The 18,507-nt window shown below is 36.8% G+C and overlaps 2 protein-coding genes and 2 long non-coding RNA genes across 9 annotated transcripts; 2 read left to right on the forward strand and 2 right to left on the reverse strand.

The window, feature by feature from the left end:
- The first annotated feature begins 2,498 nt into the window (after positions 1-2,498).
- LOC133732774 (F-box/kelch-repeat protein At3g06240-like) lies at positions 2,499-5,054 on the forward strand. 2 transcript variants are annotated; one of them, XM_062160355.1, is made up of 2 exons: positions 2,499-2,859; positions 3,224-5,054. In XM_062160355.1, exon 2 carries the CDS (start codon positions 3,261-3,263, stop codon positions 4,527-4,529), a length of 1,269 nt encoding a protein of 422 aa, XP_062016339.1. In that variant the 5' UTR covers positions 2,499-2,859; positions 3,224-3,260; the 3' UTR covers positions 4,530-5,054. The 2 variants fall into 2 exon arrangements, with proteins under 2 accessions (XP_062016339.1, XP_062016340.1); XM_062160356.1 differs by having other exon boundaries at positions 3,227-5,054.
- A 553-nt stretch (positions 5,055-5,607) lies between these two features.
- Positions 5,608-6,998, reverse strand: LOC133727760 (uncharacterized). Of its 3 annotated transcripts, XR_009855341.1 has the most exons (4): positions 6,702-6,998; positions 6,443-6,565; positions 6,276-6,322; positions 5,608-5,880 (listed from the first exon to the last, which is right to left on the reverse strand). It is a non-coding gene; the product is annotated as an uncharacterized LOC133727760 (long non-coding RNA). The 3 variants fall into 3 exon arrangements; XR_009855339.1 differs by having other exon boundaries at positions 6,443-6,998; XR_009855340.1 differs by having other exon boundaries at positions 6,276-6,345; positions 6,443-6,998.
- A 695-nt stretch (positions 6,999-7,693) lies between these two features.
- On the reverse strand, positions 7,694-8,341 carry LOC133728019 (uncharacterized). The gene is made up of 3 exons (XR_009855510.1): positions 8,271-8,341; positions 8,128-8,190; positions 7,694-8,015 (listed from the first exon to the last, which is right to left on the reverse strand). It is a non-coding gene; the product is annotated as an uncharacterized LOC133728019 (long non-coding RNA).
- Positions 8,342-14,157: 5,816 nt separating this feature from the next.
- LOC133731836 (F-box/kelch-repeat protein At3g06240-like) lies at positions 14,158-16,092 on the forward strand. Of its 3 annotated transcripts, none has more exons than XM_062159260.1 (2): positions 14,158-14,308; positions 14,401-16,092. In XM_062159260.1, the coding sequence occupies exon 2, from the start codon at positions 14,498-14,500 to the stop codon at positions 15,728-15,730; it is 1,233 nt and encodes a 410-aa protein (XP_062015244.1). In that variant the 5' UTR covers positions 14,158-14,308; positions 14,401-14,497; the 3' UTR covers positions 15,731-16,092. The 3 variants fall into 3 exon arrangements, with proteins under 3 accessions (XP_062015244.1, XP_062015243.1, XP_062015246.1); XM_062159259.1 differs by having other exon boundaries at positions 14,207-14,308; positions 14,463-16,092; XM_062159262.1 differs by having other exon boundaries at positions 14,208-14,308; positions 14,468-16,092.
- The last annotated feature ends 2,415 nt before the right edge of the window (positions 16,093-18,507 follow it).

The raw sequence follows: 18,507 nt of genomic DNA on the forward strand, positions 1-18,507 counted from the left end.
TTGTTGTAAGGTTCTGGTTGATAGATTGCTCTGTTTGCTTAGTTAAAAACCTAATTAATCTGTTTGTTTACCCCGTTTTTATGTATGGATGGTTAGTGTGTATTATCAAACTTTTTGTGCTTCGTAACCTCACGAAAAGTAGGATTGGAATATTGATTTGAGTTTTTCTAGTTTGTTACTGTTCGTAGTTTTTTGTATTCTTGTTGGTCCTGTTTTGGGTCTAATTTTATGAACCATTAGTTTGTTGTAATGAGGGGAATTTATGGCTGACTTTGTACATGGGAAATCCTATGGATATCTCTAGATGCCTGAAGAGAATGTCTTGGTTTAAATATAGTGATAGCATACAGTAATCCTCTATAACTGTTATAGCGGCTTTTTAACATCATGATAGTATCTTTTTATGTCTATGTTAGTATCAGCCTGATGTCAGTAGCTTCTATTTTCATTTTCATTATTTCAAGTTAGTAGCTCCTTATAATTGTTTAGTGGTTTTTCAATATAGTGATAGTAGCTTTTTGTGTCTATGTTATTATTTTTTCAAGTTGATGTCAGTAGCTTCTATTTTCAAATTAGCAGCTCTCTGTAACTATTGTAGTGGTTTTCCATTACAGTGATTGTAGCTTTCTATACCTATGTTAGTATATTTTTAAGTTGATGTCAGTAGCTTTTATATTTTCATTTTGATTGATTTTAAGTTGTTTTATGTCAATACCTTATCAAATTGGAAAATTAAGATTTTGTATGAAATTTAGTTTTTTTTTTCCTGTTGTGATTTCGTATCACTAGCATTTCTTGTTTGAGATTTGTGTTACACTATTAACATGGATAATCAACTGGTTTTTGTTGCAATTAATATCCCTGGCAGTAGCTTTTCATTTCTAATCCAGTAGCTTTGTACATGTACTATAGTAGTTTTCTGTACATATGTCAGTAGCCTTTTCTTACTCGTGCAGTAGCTTTGTACATATTTTATAATAGCTTTCCGTACCTATAGCTTTTTAGAACTGGTCCAGTAGATTTGTATGTGTGTTATAGTAACTTTCTGTACCTATGGCCGTTGCTTTTTAGATTACTTATTTTTTATTATCTAGTTGATAAAGCGTGTCATGTTTGCGACGCAGCGATACATTGCCGATATATTGTCGTTTTTAATTTCATTTCAAATACTAATATTTTGTTGTATCTTTATTCTTGCAGAATTCTTCCCTTTGCATTTGTAGTAGTAGATTTCAAAAATCATGTGAATTTGAATATTGAAGCCTCCATTGACCAAGAGATCGTTCAACTAATCAAGAAATGTTTGAAATGAAGTTTCGTGATGAAGGGGCAAAATTATGCCTATGGGTTTAGAGCGTCACCATTGAAAAATTACAGTAGCATTATAATATTGACAGTAGCTTTATACAACTATTGTAATAGACTTTCACAACTGTGGCATTGGCTTTTTACAACTATGGAAGTAGCTTTTTACATAGTTATATCATTGTTGAACATTGCATACTTTTTGTATCATTGAATATGTTTTCTTCTCTCGATTGCTGTAGCATTTTTATTTTGGTTGTATCATTTTACATTTCCATAGCTTTACTAGTCTCTAATAATAGCTTTCTCAATCTCTTGGTGTAGCTTTTATTCTGTTTGGTAGTAGTTTTTGTTTTGCTTGGTTATTGCTTTTGAGATTGATGATAGTAACTTTTGCTGATGGTAAGAGTAATTTTTGGTGTTGGTGACAGTAGCTTTTGTTGATGGGGATAGTATTTTTTGGTTTTTGGGAGCATAGGGTTTTTTTGTTGAGGAGTAGCTTTTGTTGCTAGTGATAGTAGCTTTTATCACCTCGCCGGAGGTTGCTGAAAATCTCACCAGAGTAGCTTTTGTTGCTAGTGATAGTAGCTTTTGTTAGTAATAGCAGCTTTTGTTGCTGGTCACGTGACAGTAGCTTTTGTGACCTCACCGGAGGTTGTCGGAAATCTAACTAGAGTAGCTTTTGTTGCTAGCTACAGTAGCTTTTGATGTTAGTGACAGTAGCTTTTGTGGTCGCCGGAGGTCGGCCGAAGACCTGCCGGAAGTTGGTCGGAGACTGGTCGGAGTTGACCAGAGGTCGACCGGAGACCCGCCGGAGAACTCGCCGGAGAAGAGAGAGAGGATGATTGTTGACTTTTTACTATAGTAGCATTTATGTAAATATGTTGATTTTTATATCTAAAATTTAACACTTTTTTTAATCTAGTGGCCTTATGAGGGAAAAAAATATTTGGTGGCCTTATGGCTAAAAAAAATATTCAAATATGCATTTATATGTAATTAACCATTAAATTTTTACAAAAATTAAAGGAGGTCCAAATAGCAAATTGGGAGGTCTAACTAGACTCACCCTTAAGAATATTGCCAAAAATACTTTTGGCTTCATATCTTTATGAGTCTTGTCTTGTACGTTGTTACCTGAGTTCAAATATTCTAGTCTAAATCTTCTTTTTTGATTAGGTTCATAGGTCTTGCCAATGTCGTCGACGAAGAAGATGTACCCTGTCTTCATCGATCTCTCTGAGGAAGATGATGGTGATGGATTGGATGATCTGACTGGTGTTGACAACGAGTATGACTTTCAAACCTATTATTTACTTCTCCGTTCATTCTCTACTAGCTGCTCCCTATTGTTGTTGACGAACTATACTCACTTCGTAAGAACCGTCCAAATAGAAAGCCGAAACTTTTTATGATAAGTTCCAAGCCCAAGCCCTAAAGCCGTCTTCATAAACCTAAAATCAATCGCTACGTTCCTTGATTTGATTTTGGGTTGTGATCACATAGGAGCTGTATGCAGGCTTGCAGCCGGCCACCACATCCAGCTCTTTGCCGGTAAGTTTTCTTGATTCAATTCAATAATTAGAGAACTCTGATTCTAATCTGGGATCTGATCGTATTGTTATTTATATCTTTACAACTTTAAAGCTTTTGGTCTATTAGAGAAATCCACACAAAGGAAAATACTCATAAAAATATATATCTATTTCACTGTAACCAGATTACGGAGAGTGAAGTTCATTAGTTCAATTAATTTTCGTGTTGGGTCTAAGTCATGCATGGGAGTCAAAACATTCAAAATTCTAGTGAAAATTTAGCTCATAATCTCAAAACATCTGATTGGATTATTGTTGTGATCTCCGTCAGCTTATAGCTTTTCAGAAGTCTTAATACTTTCTTGGTTGCATTGGTGTTGCAGCAGTTTTTTCTGTTTTGTTTAATTCCTTCCAGAAATCATGTCAATGTCGAAGATGAAAAATGAGAGCTTTGATCTACATGAAGATGTTATAGTGAAGATTCTTTGTCGGTTGCCGGTCAAGTCCTTGATCCGGTTCACTTGTGTGTCGAAACGGTGGCGTTCTATTATCATTTCTGATCCTCAATTTGGCAAGTCTCACCTTCAACTAGCATCACAGCAGGGCAGCCTCTGTCAAAAAGTCCTCATCTGCATCTACCCTACAGATAAAACCGTAGAAGGTCGAATTCCCAATCGTTTTGAAGATAACATGCCTTGGTTGCCCTCTCGATTTCAATCCTTGGAAGGTTATTCTTCAGTCAATAATCTCACCTTCCCGTCGGAGGAGAAGAGCCAACGAGTAATGGCCTTGTGCAATGGTTTGGTACTTCTAGGTGAATCCTATAAAAGTTATTTTAAGAACTTGTCTATCTGGAATCCATCAACTGGATTTTTCCGCAAAATACCTGCTCCAAGTTTTGGGGTTGAGATGACAAAATCAACAGAGGAGAAAAAGAACTGTAGCTTTTTATATCATGGTTTTGGTCAAGTGTCAGCCACTGACGACTACAAGCTTGTTTTCATAAAACCTGCTCTCGGTGATTTTGTTGAAGTTCATGTGTTCTCACTCAGAGCCAACGTTTGGAAAGTTATTAAATCTCCCTCTTCATTGACCGGCTGGATTGACGGACAGGGGGCTCTTTCAAATGGAGCGATTCATTGGGTCAACTATCCAACAGGTGGGAAAATAGAACCAACTATGGTTGCTTTTGATTTAGCAGAGGAGGAGTTCCGGCAAGTGCCATTACCTGTTTTCAACCAAAATGAAGATGGCACGCATGTGACTTGTGTAAGAACTCAGGTTCTTTTAGGAGGGTGCCTTGGTGTATGGTCTGCGGATCCTTATGGGTATATGACATTTTGGGTGATGAGAGAGTATGGTGTGCCTGAATCTTGGGTTAAACTCATTCAATTGGGTCGAGATGATTTACCAGATGAGTTCACTTCATGCACTAGCTGGGAACCTAGTTTCGTTACAGAAGGCGGTACAGTTATGATCAAACTGCTTGGCAAAGAACGTAGATTTATTACAGAAGACGGTACAGTATATATGATCAAACTGCCTGGCAAGAATGAGTTGGTCTGGATTGATTGCCATCAAGAAGAGAATACAGTGTGCAGCGCCCATTATAGACTTGAGGAGGTGCCTGAGTGTACGATATTTGACATAACTGTATATGATGAAACTTTAGTTTCAGTACCTGAATGATGATGAAGCATGTGGCCTGAGGACTCAAGGCCTTAAAAACTAAGAAGCAGAACAAAACTGGAGAGGGATTGCCATTTTCTGCATTTAAATGATGGCTAGTTTTTCGCTTGAACCATATAATTTGGATTCTCCATCACTATGCCAAAAAAGTCTTCAGACGACAGACCATATCTGTCGTCTGATGAAGTAAAAATCTGTCGTCTAGGTGGCTGCCGTCTCTTAGCCACTCAGACGACAGATATTCTCCGTCGTTGATAATGCACTCAGACGACAGATTTAGTTTAAGGTACTGTCGTCTGAAGTACCTAATATTGAAGAATCGGGGTCTTTCTGTCGTCTGAAACACCATACCACTACATATTTATGTTGTTTCTGTCGTCTGATTTGAAGAACAATGACAGTTATATGTCGACTGATTTCGTATGTAACAACATTTATATCGTGAGTTATGTTGTTTGAGATTTCTTTGGACTACAGATAATTGTGATTCTTGTGGTTAGATTTGATTTCTAACTACAGTTTTAGTTTTTTTATGTTGTTTGAATGTCACTTGGAGTATAGTCTTACCCAAATTTCTGTTGTTTGAATTAGTATTCAATCTCATTTTTCTGTTGTTTGTTTGGACTTTAAACCATTGTTTTAGTTATGTTCTGTTGTTTGATTGAGAATGATTAGAAATATACTTTTATGTTGTTTGAAGTAGGTAGAAACAACATATGAACCACCTACTTCTGTTGTCTGAGAGCTCTTTGAACTCCACTTTTCTGTTGTTTGAAGTAGGTAAAAACAACATATCAACCATCTAGTTCTGTTGTCTGAGAGCTCGTTGCACTCTACTTTTCTATTGTTTGAACGTGGTAGAAACAACAGATGATCATTTGTTTATGTTGTTTCTATTTTCTTGATACAACATAAATTGTGAAACCTGCATATATATACATATGTTGCCTTTCAACCATTTCAACATCATTCATTTACAATCATCAAAACCATAAAATTGGACTAAAATCAGCATTCAAAATGATGCCTACGTTTCATTGCATCAACATCATCCAAAATACAATATTTCATAGTTACAACCATTTCAATATCTGTTTTAAAGTAAAAAATCATGTCTGCAAATCCATTTCTCTGAGCTCTGCTTCCATGTCAATTAAGATAAAGTATTAAGCTTATCTCTTGTTCATAAAGACAACAGTTGAACTATTTAGACATTGTGGACAAGGCAAAACTTGAATCTTAGGAGATAAAAGATACTAGTTACGACTTTGACCACACTAGACTTTAACATGCTTCAAACCTTTATCTGCAGCGATCTTTCCTCCTATGTAGCCCTTACTCTACATAATACCTGCAACCAAAAGCAGAAGCAGAAGTGCTGCTGTTAATATTCCGATTGATGTTATGGCTTTCTTCTTTTTGCCATCATCTGAAGGAACTTCTAAGTCTGCGCAGACTTTAAAGTCATCTTCTAATGATCTTTTGATATATTTTTGAAAATTAAATTTGCTTCCAGGTGCTAAATGAACCTATAATAACAGACCAGACAATCAGCTTGATAAAAATACCACATTACCTGCAAGGCTATATAATTACTCACTACCATCATTAACAATATGGAACACTATGTATAGAAATGAAACAAAAGAAATGCTAAAATAACTTCAACACTCGGAAGAAAATTAAAGCAAGCAATAAGTAATATTAGTTGGACAGAAACTAACATTAGTTCAGAACATGATTTACCTGCAAGGGTATCTAAAGTGCCTCAATATTGCAACAACAGCCAACCCCTGGAACAAAATTCATTGAGAAACTAGTTCAAGAATAACACATCAAGCCATTAGGTTTGGGGGTGACAACAGTCTTTCATATATCAAAAAGCTAACCAAGAAAGGAACATCACATAATACCTGCACTTCAAGCCGGAACATCACATAATACCTGCACTTCAAGTCTTTCATATTATCTCATTTACTGAGCATTCTCATTCTCTTCTGAGGTGAATTGATCCCATCATCCTATGAATACTAAAGCTTAAAGCCAAACAAGGCCAGAGGGCAATAAATATTGATCAAGCCAAAAGAAAGAAAAAGTCACAGAAAAGCAAAAAAAAGACTTATAAGGATTATATTATATGTAATGAGAAGTGACAGATGCATATGGGCTTACAGAACTAGCAGAAAGGATTTCTGAATCAGACATTTACCAAGCCCCACAACTTCAACCAACCAAGTAAATGTCTTTTACATAGTTACAAAGGATCAAGTTTTCAGCTTTTTCCTGCTGCATTAAACACTGTACAAGCCAGAAAGAATTACAACTTATTTTTAAAGCTTTTCCAGAACTTCTTCTTCCTATGCTAAAAATGATTGAAAAACTTTCTTCAAAAGATATGGTACCTGCAACAGTTTTGATGAGAACTAATCAAAACACATAAATCCCATATGCAACTAAAAGTGTGGTGCTGCTGTAACTTTTGTCCGAGAACTAAAGGGGAAGAGATTTCAGGATATGCAGCAAGTCTCTCTTAAGCAAAGTTTAGCTATGTGTTTCCTTGTCAATCAAAAGAAAATCATGCAAAGTTCAAGTACGTTTCTAATTACAAACATACAAGATCTAGTTTTCCAAAAGAAACATATTTACTAATCCTTGTAAACTACAAAAACAAAAAGAAACGAAGAGTGGTAAAAGGAAACTGTAAGCACTCTGCACTCATGACATAAGAACACTCATAAATTGGTTTATACAACATTTCTAGTATACAAACAGGCAGAAATCTCTACCATGGTTTCCAGTAATTTTGAGAGCAAAGCACGATACAAAACAAGAACCAATTTCTCAGACACCTCAAGAACCAATTTGTCAGAGTTAAAACTGGGATGTCAGCACCTGTGAAGAAAAGCCAACTGTGAAGGGAAAGAAATCAAAAGCCAACTGTGAAGTATGGTTCACCTGAAATTCAAAAGCTCGGCTCACAAGGTTACGAGCAAAGTGTACTAGGTGCTGGATAGGTGTTATGGTATGCTGCAAACAGAAAGTGTAGTCATATTAATATATGTGATCAAATTAATATTATACATATTCAGAACCAACAGATTACTGTGAAAGCAAAATAGAACAGTTATGCAATTAGCAAAAGGGCTATATATTGATACCTGAAATATGATGAGACCAATGATTACTGGTTGGGTATCAAACCCAAAACTTTGAGACAGACTGCTGGACTTTCTCAGGAGAGCATATCCCCCAAAGTGTAACAGCGTACAGATCTGCACCAATGTAGAAAAATCACACAGCAATACTGAAGAGCTTACTCAGTGTCAACCGGCCATAAATGTCACTAGTTTCTAAAATGACATGCATTTGCAAGAAAAATTATAGCATACATACCTGCATAGAAATGAATAAGTATACACTGTGATTAAGCTTCCAATGGCCTAGCTCATGAGCTAGAACAGCTACAATTTCCTCATCATTTTTGCACTGCAAGCACTCATTTACACACATAAATACCTTTTTTCCACAATGATATATACAACAACAAACTAACCGAGACAATACAAGTTTTGATAATTTTTTGGTATGAAATTAATACATGCTGGATCAGTGTATCATAAAGGACAATCCTCTTGTTCTTAAAAAATCCATACATATAGGCCTGTACCATGATATATAGGTAAGATGATCGAGAAAGTCCACAAAAATTCAGAACAACGTAAACATTGTGAAAGTCCTCACATTGCTGTGACTTGACCTTATAGATCCATCAACGACAAACAACTTCTTTAATTTAATGGAAACATGAGGGAAGAAGCGAGATTCTCACTTTTCTCCCTAAGCGGACCCTCCGGAAGCTATAGTCTCAAATAATTAAGTACGAAAATAAGACAACAAAACCAAACTTAATTAATGAATTAATGGTGAATGAATCGATTTCAGTTAGTGATCAATATATATTTGGAACACTTACAGGGGTGAGCTTTTAAAGAGTAGGGCTATTAGAATAGGGAGAATTGTTGGTCAATAAGAATCACATATACCTTCATTCAAGACAGTAGGCTCTCGACTTCTCAAACTTTTCTGGGCTGATTACTCCTTCCAAAGTTTTAGGAAGTGTACGTTGGAAGTTTGAGAGCAGCATGTTGGCGGAAATCCAAGTAAGTTTCAAAGTTGTACATCAATATCATAAAACCTGTAAAACAATGATGATAAATTAAAGGTAGGTACAAGCTATGGAACGGATCAAGAATAGAGAAGATGAAGTGTGGAGAGATAGAAATCGAGAAGTACCAATAACTGCTTCTAAGAATGGGAACGCCATGGCTTAGTCTGACCAAAGAAACCTTGCTACATAGGTTGCTACATAGTCTGACCAAAACAAGAACCAATTTCTCAGACACCTCAAGAACCAATCCTCACAAAAGAAAATAGAAGAAAAGTTAACAAAAGAACTGGGTATTCAACAGAATCCGAAAAAGAAGATGAAATGAGGTAAAGTTTGAAGCTTTTTGGTTGGTTTTTTTTTTATCTGTAACGACTCCTCTCCTTGACCAGAAATCCTACATAACCCAATTAACAATCATATATATAATGAACAAACATTTAATTCGGTCAAAAGCTATAAACCCAGAACCAAAAGATAAACACCCAACCCGATTTCAAGAACAACAATAAATTTTCAACAAATTTCAAACACCCAAATCGAAATGAACCCTAAACCATCCCCAAATCCATAAAACCAGAATAACACCCAAGTCTATTTCAACCACCACATCTCTAAATTGATATCACAAATCTAATTTCAAAGGAAACCCCAAATCGATATCTCAACGAAACCCTAAAACCCAACACAAATCAAGGTCGAAATCCTAACACGAGATTGAGACTAACCGTGCAACAACAGTATACTTTGTAAAATCGGATCGAAGAACTCCACCAACAGTGTCTTCTTGACCTAGATCGGGGAGAGGTTGATCGATGAGACTCTTTTGTGTAAAAAACCTAGATCGGGGAGAGAAGAACCATAATTGGGAAAGGGAAAGGATGTTGCTGATCGGGGGGAGAAGAACCAGAATGGGAGCTGCAATTGCTTAATTGGGGTCTAGCTCGCGGAGAAGGAAATTAAGAAGGCTTCTGTTTTTTTAACCGAGTGTTTAGAAAACTCGGGGTCTAGCTCACTTCAGTTTTAGTTCAGCCAAAAACATATTTTTGTCCAAACAAAGAGAAATAATTTCTCCATTTACTCAGACAACAGAATTCTGTTGTCTGAATTTTCTAAATTACAACAAACTTGAAAAAATTGATCTAGTATTGATTTTCATACCATTCAGACAACAGAAATAGTTAAAACTGTCGTCTGAAGACGTTGAAAAAAATCAGACAACAGAAAAAACCTCTTCTGTCGTCTGAGGGGTATGGTATGAAGCATTTTTTGGCATAGTGCATCTTTGGTGTTTAATTGTTTCTGTGTATTTTGTGTGTTTATTTGAAATTGAGTAGCTGAAATTGTGAAGCATGAAGCACTATTATTACTTGTTATTGGTTGTTTATGGCTGCTCTAGTAACCATATGATACTCCGATTACTTATGATATATGTGATTCCAGGTCTCCCTACCCTAAACCTCTTTGTACCTTTTGGAACTAATTAAACAGTCTAAACTTCTTAACAACAATAATCATTCATATATTCTTGCCGAGTTGCCGGTTGATTCATGAACTACAAAATCTAAGTTACTAAAAAAAGAAATAAGGAGTATGAATGTCACTTCCTTAAAATAAACTAGCAGAGACTTACAAAACATGAGATCGGTGATTTAGTATGGACATAAAACAGAAGTACAGTATATCAACAAAAAAAGTGCTTAATTTAGAGTTTAGAACGGTGCACTCATTGATCTAATACTTTCCATGCATATATGGTCTAGTTATTTCTTCCGCATTATTTTGGAAAATATATGCTATGTCCCAACTTGCATTATTTATAAACACTCCACATATCCACATTTCAAACAACCCTTACTAGGTTGCGCCCTCTTGATTTTTCTTAGAAGATGGATTTTCAGTCAAAAAATCTCACCTTACCATTAGAGAAGATCATACTAGTGATGGCCTCAAAATAGTAAAAGTATACTTTCTTATTGGCCCTGTATGTATATATGACCAATAAGCTAAGAATGGTCATACCAGATGTGTTCGCTTCATGCAGTTTTTGAGATCCAACTTTTGTTACAGAAGGCGGTACAGTTGTTATCAAACTGCTTGACAATAAGGAGTTGGTCTGGATTGATCGCCATAAAGAATAGAATCCGGTTTGCACAAGCAGAAGCTACAGAACTGAAGAGCCCGGCCCAAAGAATCCAGTTTAATCATATTCCAGCTGATGCAAGATGCATGCACATTTTCCTGTCAAATGACCACGAGTAAAAATGTTGTGTGTATTATGGCCGCGTTGCATCTCAAACTATTGGTCTGATCGACATGATATTGTTATGTCCGCTTTTAACTTAGGTTGTTAGCTAATTGCTTAACAAATTATGGACTAGACCATGGGGGATTGCATTGTTGGGATCCATGCCCTTCGTGTGCTTCTGTGGCCTTTCGTTCACAACCTGCAGGGGTTGCCAAATTTTCAGTATGGCTGATTGTTGCAAGTTTGGGTTGGTGTGGTATATTCTCTATAATTGCAGTGGCTTTGTGTTGCTGTGGCATTGGATTATATTTGCTGCTATTGGTATTGCTGTTTCAAAGGAGTTATCACTTGTGATTAATAAGTTTTCTTATACAGCAAAGGTAATTAATTATGCTTCATAGGTTATTGCGTGTCATGGACGATGGTGTTATGGTTGGTTGTTGTGGGGTGGCCATAGTTGTAGTTTTGAGCTGTTGTTAGGCTTGCATGAAGCTCTGTTTCCTTTTCTTACGTCCTCCCTTTTTCTTAGCTTATTCTTTTTCTTACGTACTTGCATGAAGCTTTTAATAAATGGGTTCTTGACCCAAAGCACCAAAATCAGCCAAAATTGTCTCACTTACCCCAACAACAAATTTGTATTCCCACTTACCATGTTTATTATTTTACCCTTAACCAAATTGTTTATTCCCTCGATCTCTCTCCTCTTTCAGATCTCTCTCTCATCCATCTCCGATTTCATATTGCTCTCTCTCTCTCCCCGCCGTCCCGGTCAAGGCCGTCGGAGCAGGGGTACTTGCCGGAGGCTCCGATGATTTCCACCTGAAATTGGCGCCTGCATCAATGCCCAGATCTGCGTCAAATACGGCAAGCCGCTGCTCCAAGTCGCCGCGTGCATCGTTGCCGGAAATTGGATCGTTTGATTTTTGCAGTCGTCACACAAGACCATCATCATCAAGAAGAAGCTAGGGAAGAAGATGAAGCATAACAGGCCCATCCCTCACTGGATATATATGCATAAAGATCCTCTACTTTCTACTCATAGTTTTTACGTCTTCATAAGTTCACCTTCGCGTTGTGGGTTTTCGTTTTTCTTCCATTCTATTTGCTTTTTGTGACTTCCAAGCATCAGTGACTCGGTGCTTCACTATATATGGATACATATCACAAACTGAAATTGATGCTCACCAGATGTTTGACGAAATGCCTGTGAGACATTGATATTTTTTTTTTTCATTATTATTACTCTCTATACTGGGGGTTGAAAAAAACAAAAATCAGATATACGCATCCTATTGAGAAACTTAAACACAGTGATGTTCATGGTGGTTTTGAACTTTTGATGTACTGGAAATTTCTTACTCTCTATTCCTGTTACAAGGAAGTTACTTGGCAGCATACAATGCCAATGTGAACTTATTGTTTATATATCATTGTAAACCCATGCCCGAGTAGTCATACTGGCGTTTGTTTGTGTTACTTTCTACTTTTTTTCTTTTTCTTATTTTGTGATACTATTTTTGCACTTTCTTTTTGCACTTTTTTTTTCCTAAAAAATTTTAATTGAGCTTTGTACTGAGTTAATCAATATATAGTGAATAGATAATGCAGATGTGCTGCTAAAATTACTGAATTATAAATTAAAAGTTGTTTATTGCCCCCCCAAGAGGTCTATTGGAGGGCAATAGACGTTTATTGAATGGCAATAGACGTTTTTAAATTGATTTAATCTCTTAATTTTTTTCTTTAATCAAAGTTTTATTTGTCTAATTTTAGAAAGATTAGTTCCCATTCCGGCAACCGAAAGTTCTATTGGGGGGCAATATATGGCTGATAGTCGTCTATTGGGGGGCAATACATGACTGATAGTCATCTATTGGGAGACAATAGACGTCTATTAGGGAGCAATAGACTATTGGGGCAATAGAGGTTTATTGCCCCTTTATTAGGGGGCAATAGATGTCTATTGGGGGCAAAAAAACATTTCCGGTGAGATTTTCAGCATATTCCGGTGGGCGGCGGCCGGTGACCGGGCTCCGGCGAAGTCTCCTATGGTTTCTTTTTCTTTCTCTAAGTTTCAAAGGGGTGAGGGTAAAATGGTATTAAAAAAAATTTTAAAAAAATCTTAATGGGATATTAGGGAAGACCTCTTTAGAGTGTTTTGGGTAAGAGATAATTAAAAAAACTTAATGGGGTAAGTGGGAAAAAAATCTCTAAAAATGGGGTAAATGGACAAAAACCTTTAATAATTAACAAATAAGGGAAATGCCGGCGGTAGGTTCTCAGAGAGTGGCAGACTCCGAATGAGGGATGAGGGTGAACTTTGTGCCCTATAATGTTTGTCTCCGAGGAACTAATATTGTCTAAAAATAGGTTGTTCAACTTTTTTTTTGATATTTTCCCTATTAGATATATCTGTATTTCTTATTCAGTGAATTTATTTTCGGGATCGTCTACAGTACATTAATGTACTGATACATCAAGTAGACTAGTTCAATACAAAGGTATACTATCTCAGTACATGGGTAGACATGCATGGAGTTAGTTTACCCATGGGTACAAGGGTAAACCTAGTCTACTTGATGTATCGGTACATTAATGTACTGAAGTATTTTCCATTATTTTCATAACAAGAGTGTTAGTTTTTCTTTCTTAACTATGATAATTCATTATCATACCGCTTTACCGTTTTACGAGGTAACGAGAGGAGCACCACGTTTGGGCGACACAAGAGGGATATCTTTTGTTCAAGTAAATCAAGAATATGTGTCTAGCCCAAACTCTAAGTTACTTGCTTTAGTTGTAATATGGTTTATGTTAGAGATATTGTCGGAGATATTCGTAGATATCAAATTATTGTACGATTATGTTTCCATGTACAACTCTATCTCTATGCTTCTAATCCTCTGTATAAAGATGCTTCTATTATCAATGAAAGCACGACTCAATTCTCCCCTAATTTCTGATTTTGTTAAAACAAAATGTTAGTTTTTCTTTCTTAACTATGATCATTCATTATCATACCGCTTTACCATTTTACTGTTTCTTCTTTTATGTTCTGAGATGCTGTATAGCTCCCAATCCCGCAGTAAAAACCCAATCACCGAAAAAGAAATAGTATATCGGACAGTGCATTGAGTTCGGGTTCACGTAATCCGGTGCAAATAAAGGTAACTGGCTAACCCAAACCCAGCCGAAACACTCTCTGGGGTCGAAGCCCAAGCCCAAACAAAAGATCCGTTTTTATATTATATCTATCTGCACTTCCCTCTACTTGGTCTTCACCTCCATTCCCTATTGCAGAGCTTTGAGAATCTCAGATTCAGATTTTGGGCTCTTCATCCCTTGGCACGCATCTGAGCTCTGTGGGTTAGTTTTTCTTTACTCATTTCTTTCGGATTCTGTACTTACTTTCGGTTCACATAATTCTTGCCCTTAAAACTTTTATACCTCCATTGCAGTAAAACCAAACTAGGGAGGGTAGTGTTTCTTAGTTCAGTTATTTGTCTTTTTTTTGTGCAAGTCAAGAAGTCGGAAAACCTAGTTGGAGCACTGAAGATGGTAAATCTCTATAAGTCAATGTCGAGCTGCTTCGATCTCCCTGAAGATATTGTAGTCAAGATTCTGTGCCGGTTGCCGGTCAAATCTTTGATCCGGTTCACTTGTGTCTCGAAGCGGTGGCGTTCTATGATCATTTCTGATCCTAAATTTGGAATATCTCACTTCCAACTTGCTTCTCAGCAGGGAACTCTCCGTAGGAAAGTCCTCCTCACCTCCTACCCTACGGTAAGAGAGCCAGGTCCGAGGCCCAGTGCTTGTTACGATCCCAATTCGAAGTTACCCCCTCGATTTCAATCTTTAGAGGATAAGTATTTAGTCAAGAATTTCACATTCCCATCCAAGAAGAATGCTTATACAGAAGAAATGGGCTCCTGCAATGGTTTGGTACTTGTAGGCAATCGTTGTTTCGGTGGCTACGAAAACTTGTCTATCTGGAACCTATCCACTGGATTCTTCCGCAAGATACCTAGTCCAAGTGTCCGGGTGAAGCCAATAAAATCAGCAGATCAAGGGTACATGTACTTCATAAATTGTGGTTTTGGTCATGAGTTGGCCAGTGACGACTACAAACTTGTTTTCATATTATGCGCCCTCGGTCATCTGGTGGAAGTCCATATCTTCTCTCTGAGAGCTAACATTTGGAAAGCTATTACAGCTCCTCACTTGTCAAGGGCGGGCTGGGACAGTGGACAGGGCACTTTTTCAAATGGAGCAATTCACAGGGTCATTCACTGCAGAGGTCAGAGTACTGACCCAGTTATCTATGCTTTTGACTTGGCAGAGGAGGAGTTTCGGCGAGTGCCATTGCCACCTGTTTTGTGGCAAAATGAAGAAGACAGGAATCCGACCGAGATAACAACTCTGGTTCATTTAGGAGGATACCTCTGCATATGGTCTCGGAAGCGTTATAATCCCGACAAAGGTGAAGTTTGGGCGATGACAGAGTATGGGGTGCCTGAATCTTGGGTTAAACTCTTTAATTTTAAAGTACGAGATTTACCAGATGTCTTTGCTTCATTATACAGTACATGGGATCTGTGTTTCATTACAGAAAGCGGTACAATGGTGATAAGCCTGCGTAAGGACTTGTTTTGGATTGAATGCCATAATGAAGAAAAACCAATCTGCAGCGGACGGTATAGGCTTGAGGAGGTTCATCCTGAGGTGCCGGGGTGTTTTTTTCGTTTTCATGCGACCGCTTATGATGAAACTTTACTTTCTGTAGCTTAATGATTATAGTATGAAGACTCAAGGCCTGAAAAACCAAGAAGCAGAAGTGAAGAGGGGCTATTTGCATTCAAATGCTTGTTGGTTTATATATTATAACTATGTAATTTGAATTCTCCACCTTTGATCTTAATCGAGTTAACTTAATCAGTCCATATTTTTCTTCACTACTTCAAATAGGTGCCCTCTGAGCTCCTCTCTCTCTCTCTGTAATCAGCGATTTGGTTTATGCACTGAATCAGCTAATAAGGAAATCAAGCACTCATCCGTAAGTTACTATTTTTCTTTGGATTAGAATTGGATTCAAATTGCTCTTGTTGACTTACATTTAGGTCTGTTGAATCAAATTGTAGTCTTTTTCACTACTATTGTATAAAGTATGAACCCTCTGGCACATGAATTGCAGAAAATAACTAAAGCATGAACCTATGAAAAAGATAAAAAGAACTGTACTATATTAATGAACATATCTTCTTATTGATTTTTGAGATATGTGATTACAATTGCAACTAGCTAGCTATTGTGGTGGTTTGTGATGGCAATATGAAATGGGTTGTGCTTTGATTTTTCTTTATTCATAGCAATGCATAATTTTCAGATTAAAACAAAGCAGAGGCACCTTTCTGATCATCATCGCAATCACACAAAAAAAGTTTTATTTTCTGAGCCTAGAACAAGTCTTGGTGCACCAGCTTATCTTTAGGAATCGATTGTAAAATTGTGTAAGCTAGATATGATTACAGCCACGCTTTTTGGTGCAATCTTGTTACTTCATACTCTCTGCTGTATAGTCCCGATTGAATTATCAGAACAAAGATTATGGTTCTTGGTTATGAACACAGTACTGTGGCTTGTATTGTCCTTCCTGAATAAAAATAAATAAAAACTTGATCCATGTGTGTTTATTTGTAATTGAGAGCGGAAAGTATGAAGTATGATCTTTCTCGGGTGTATGTCTTTGATTGACACCACTATATGTGATGAAACTTTGCTTTCGGTGCCTGAATGACTGGTGAATGATGGGGACTCAGAGACCTAAACATCAACAAGCGGAAAGGAAGTGTACTTGTATGGGCATTTCTATGTTGATTGTTTTGCTTTTACTATTCTAATTTGGATTCTCCATGTGTGATGTTTAATCAAGTACCACCGGCTTCTCGTTCTGTATGTTGTTTTTGTAGTACAGTAGAACTATGAAGCGTATAATGATTATTCAGAATGCTTCATGAACGTCCCTTATTCAATGAAATTATTTTCATGACAAGCAAGTCTGTTATTCATTCCTATGTAATCACTCATGCCACAGGCTCGAGGTTGAAGTTGAATGGTTGATCACATCATCCTCCACAGTGGCCATGAAGACTGGCTAAAACACCACCATCAAATGCACCAATGGCTGTCATAAAAAAAAAATAATAATAATAAAAAAAATTGTTGAAGGATGTCGACATTTTGTGTGCCTTATCAAACTAGTATTAGTTCTATGATTGTAACATGAGAGAAGATTCTAGAATTCTTAGTCCTATTTAGAATAGTTTTCCTTATATCATTAGAATATGTACTTGGGAAAATTTCACAAATGATCACTGAACTTTAACACATTCGACACTTTAGTCACTGAAGTTTCAAATATATCACATTAGTCACTGAATTATTACCACGTCTTCCACTTTTCTACTTCAGTCTATTTCTAGAATAAAAAACTGACAGCACACCCAAAAGCAAGGGTATTCTAGTCCATTCACTGTTGATCACCCGCCATTTTCTCATTCATTTGACAAAACCCAGAATTCCCTCCAAAACAATAAATTTTCCCTCCAAATTATTCTAGTTTTCTCACCATTTTTTTTTGCATTCGTCTTTCCACCATCATTATGCATCTCTCTTGGCAATCTGCACGTTTGAAACCTAAGTTCAGCTTCTCTCCATTCTATTGAATACAAGATAACTAAAAGCTGAAAAATTACACTTCAATTTCAATACATCAGCTGATTATGAAAACACAAACTGGAGCCTCACAATATATATATCAAGCATCATAATTTTGTTCAGAGTCTTGAGCAAACGTCAATGAAGTCAAGTTACAAAATACACCCTTAATTAAGGGGGTGTTGCTACACGGCTAACTGACAAAACTGCCCAAATGCAGTCAATTAACAAAAGATGGGTAGCAAAGCTCCATGGTAGGTTCAAGGCCTCCAAACCTTCTTGTTGGCATCTTTTGGTCCTTTAATAGAGTCAGACCTCATAGGTGGCTTCCTTGCATATGACTTGGACCTCACTGTTAGTGAATCATTGAACATGTTTGAGAATGATGGCATTGATGATACAATAGGTTGTGAAGAACTGGTTGGAGCAAGGAAAGATTGCCAACTTGGTTCTGATAAATGCACTGGTTGAGATGAAGCCACACTTTGGACATAAACTGGTTCAGATTGTTGTGTGGGTGTTTGATGGTTTACCTGCAAAACAAATTAAATTGATGATGTAATAGACAACAAATTAGAAAATTATAACAATCAAATCTGCAAAATTTGCCACGGAAATCAATACCTCCTGCATCATAGTATCAACATCAACATTTTCATTTGGCATGCCATTCTCGTTTGCCACATGATTTGCAGAATTTAGAACATTATCAGAATTATCAACTTGGTTAACATTTTGAGGTTCAACCTGCATTTGAATTCAACCATTTAATCATGAAAGTTTTATATTAATTGATTCACACTTTAAGAGTATTCAAAACAGTTTGAAAATGATGGGCAATTACCCCAAAT

The sequence above is a fragment of the Rosa rugosa genome, chromosome 2, assembly GCF_958449725.1.
Source record: "Rosa rugosa chromosome 2, drRosRugo1.1, whole genome shotgun sequence".
Taxonomy (NCBI): domain Eukaryota; kingdom Viridiplantae; phylum Streptophyta; class Magnoliopsida; order Rosales; family Rosaceae; genus Rosa; species Rosa rugosa.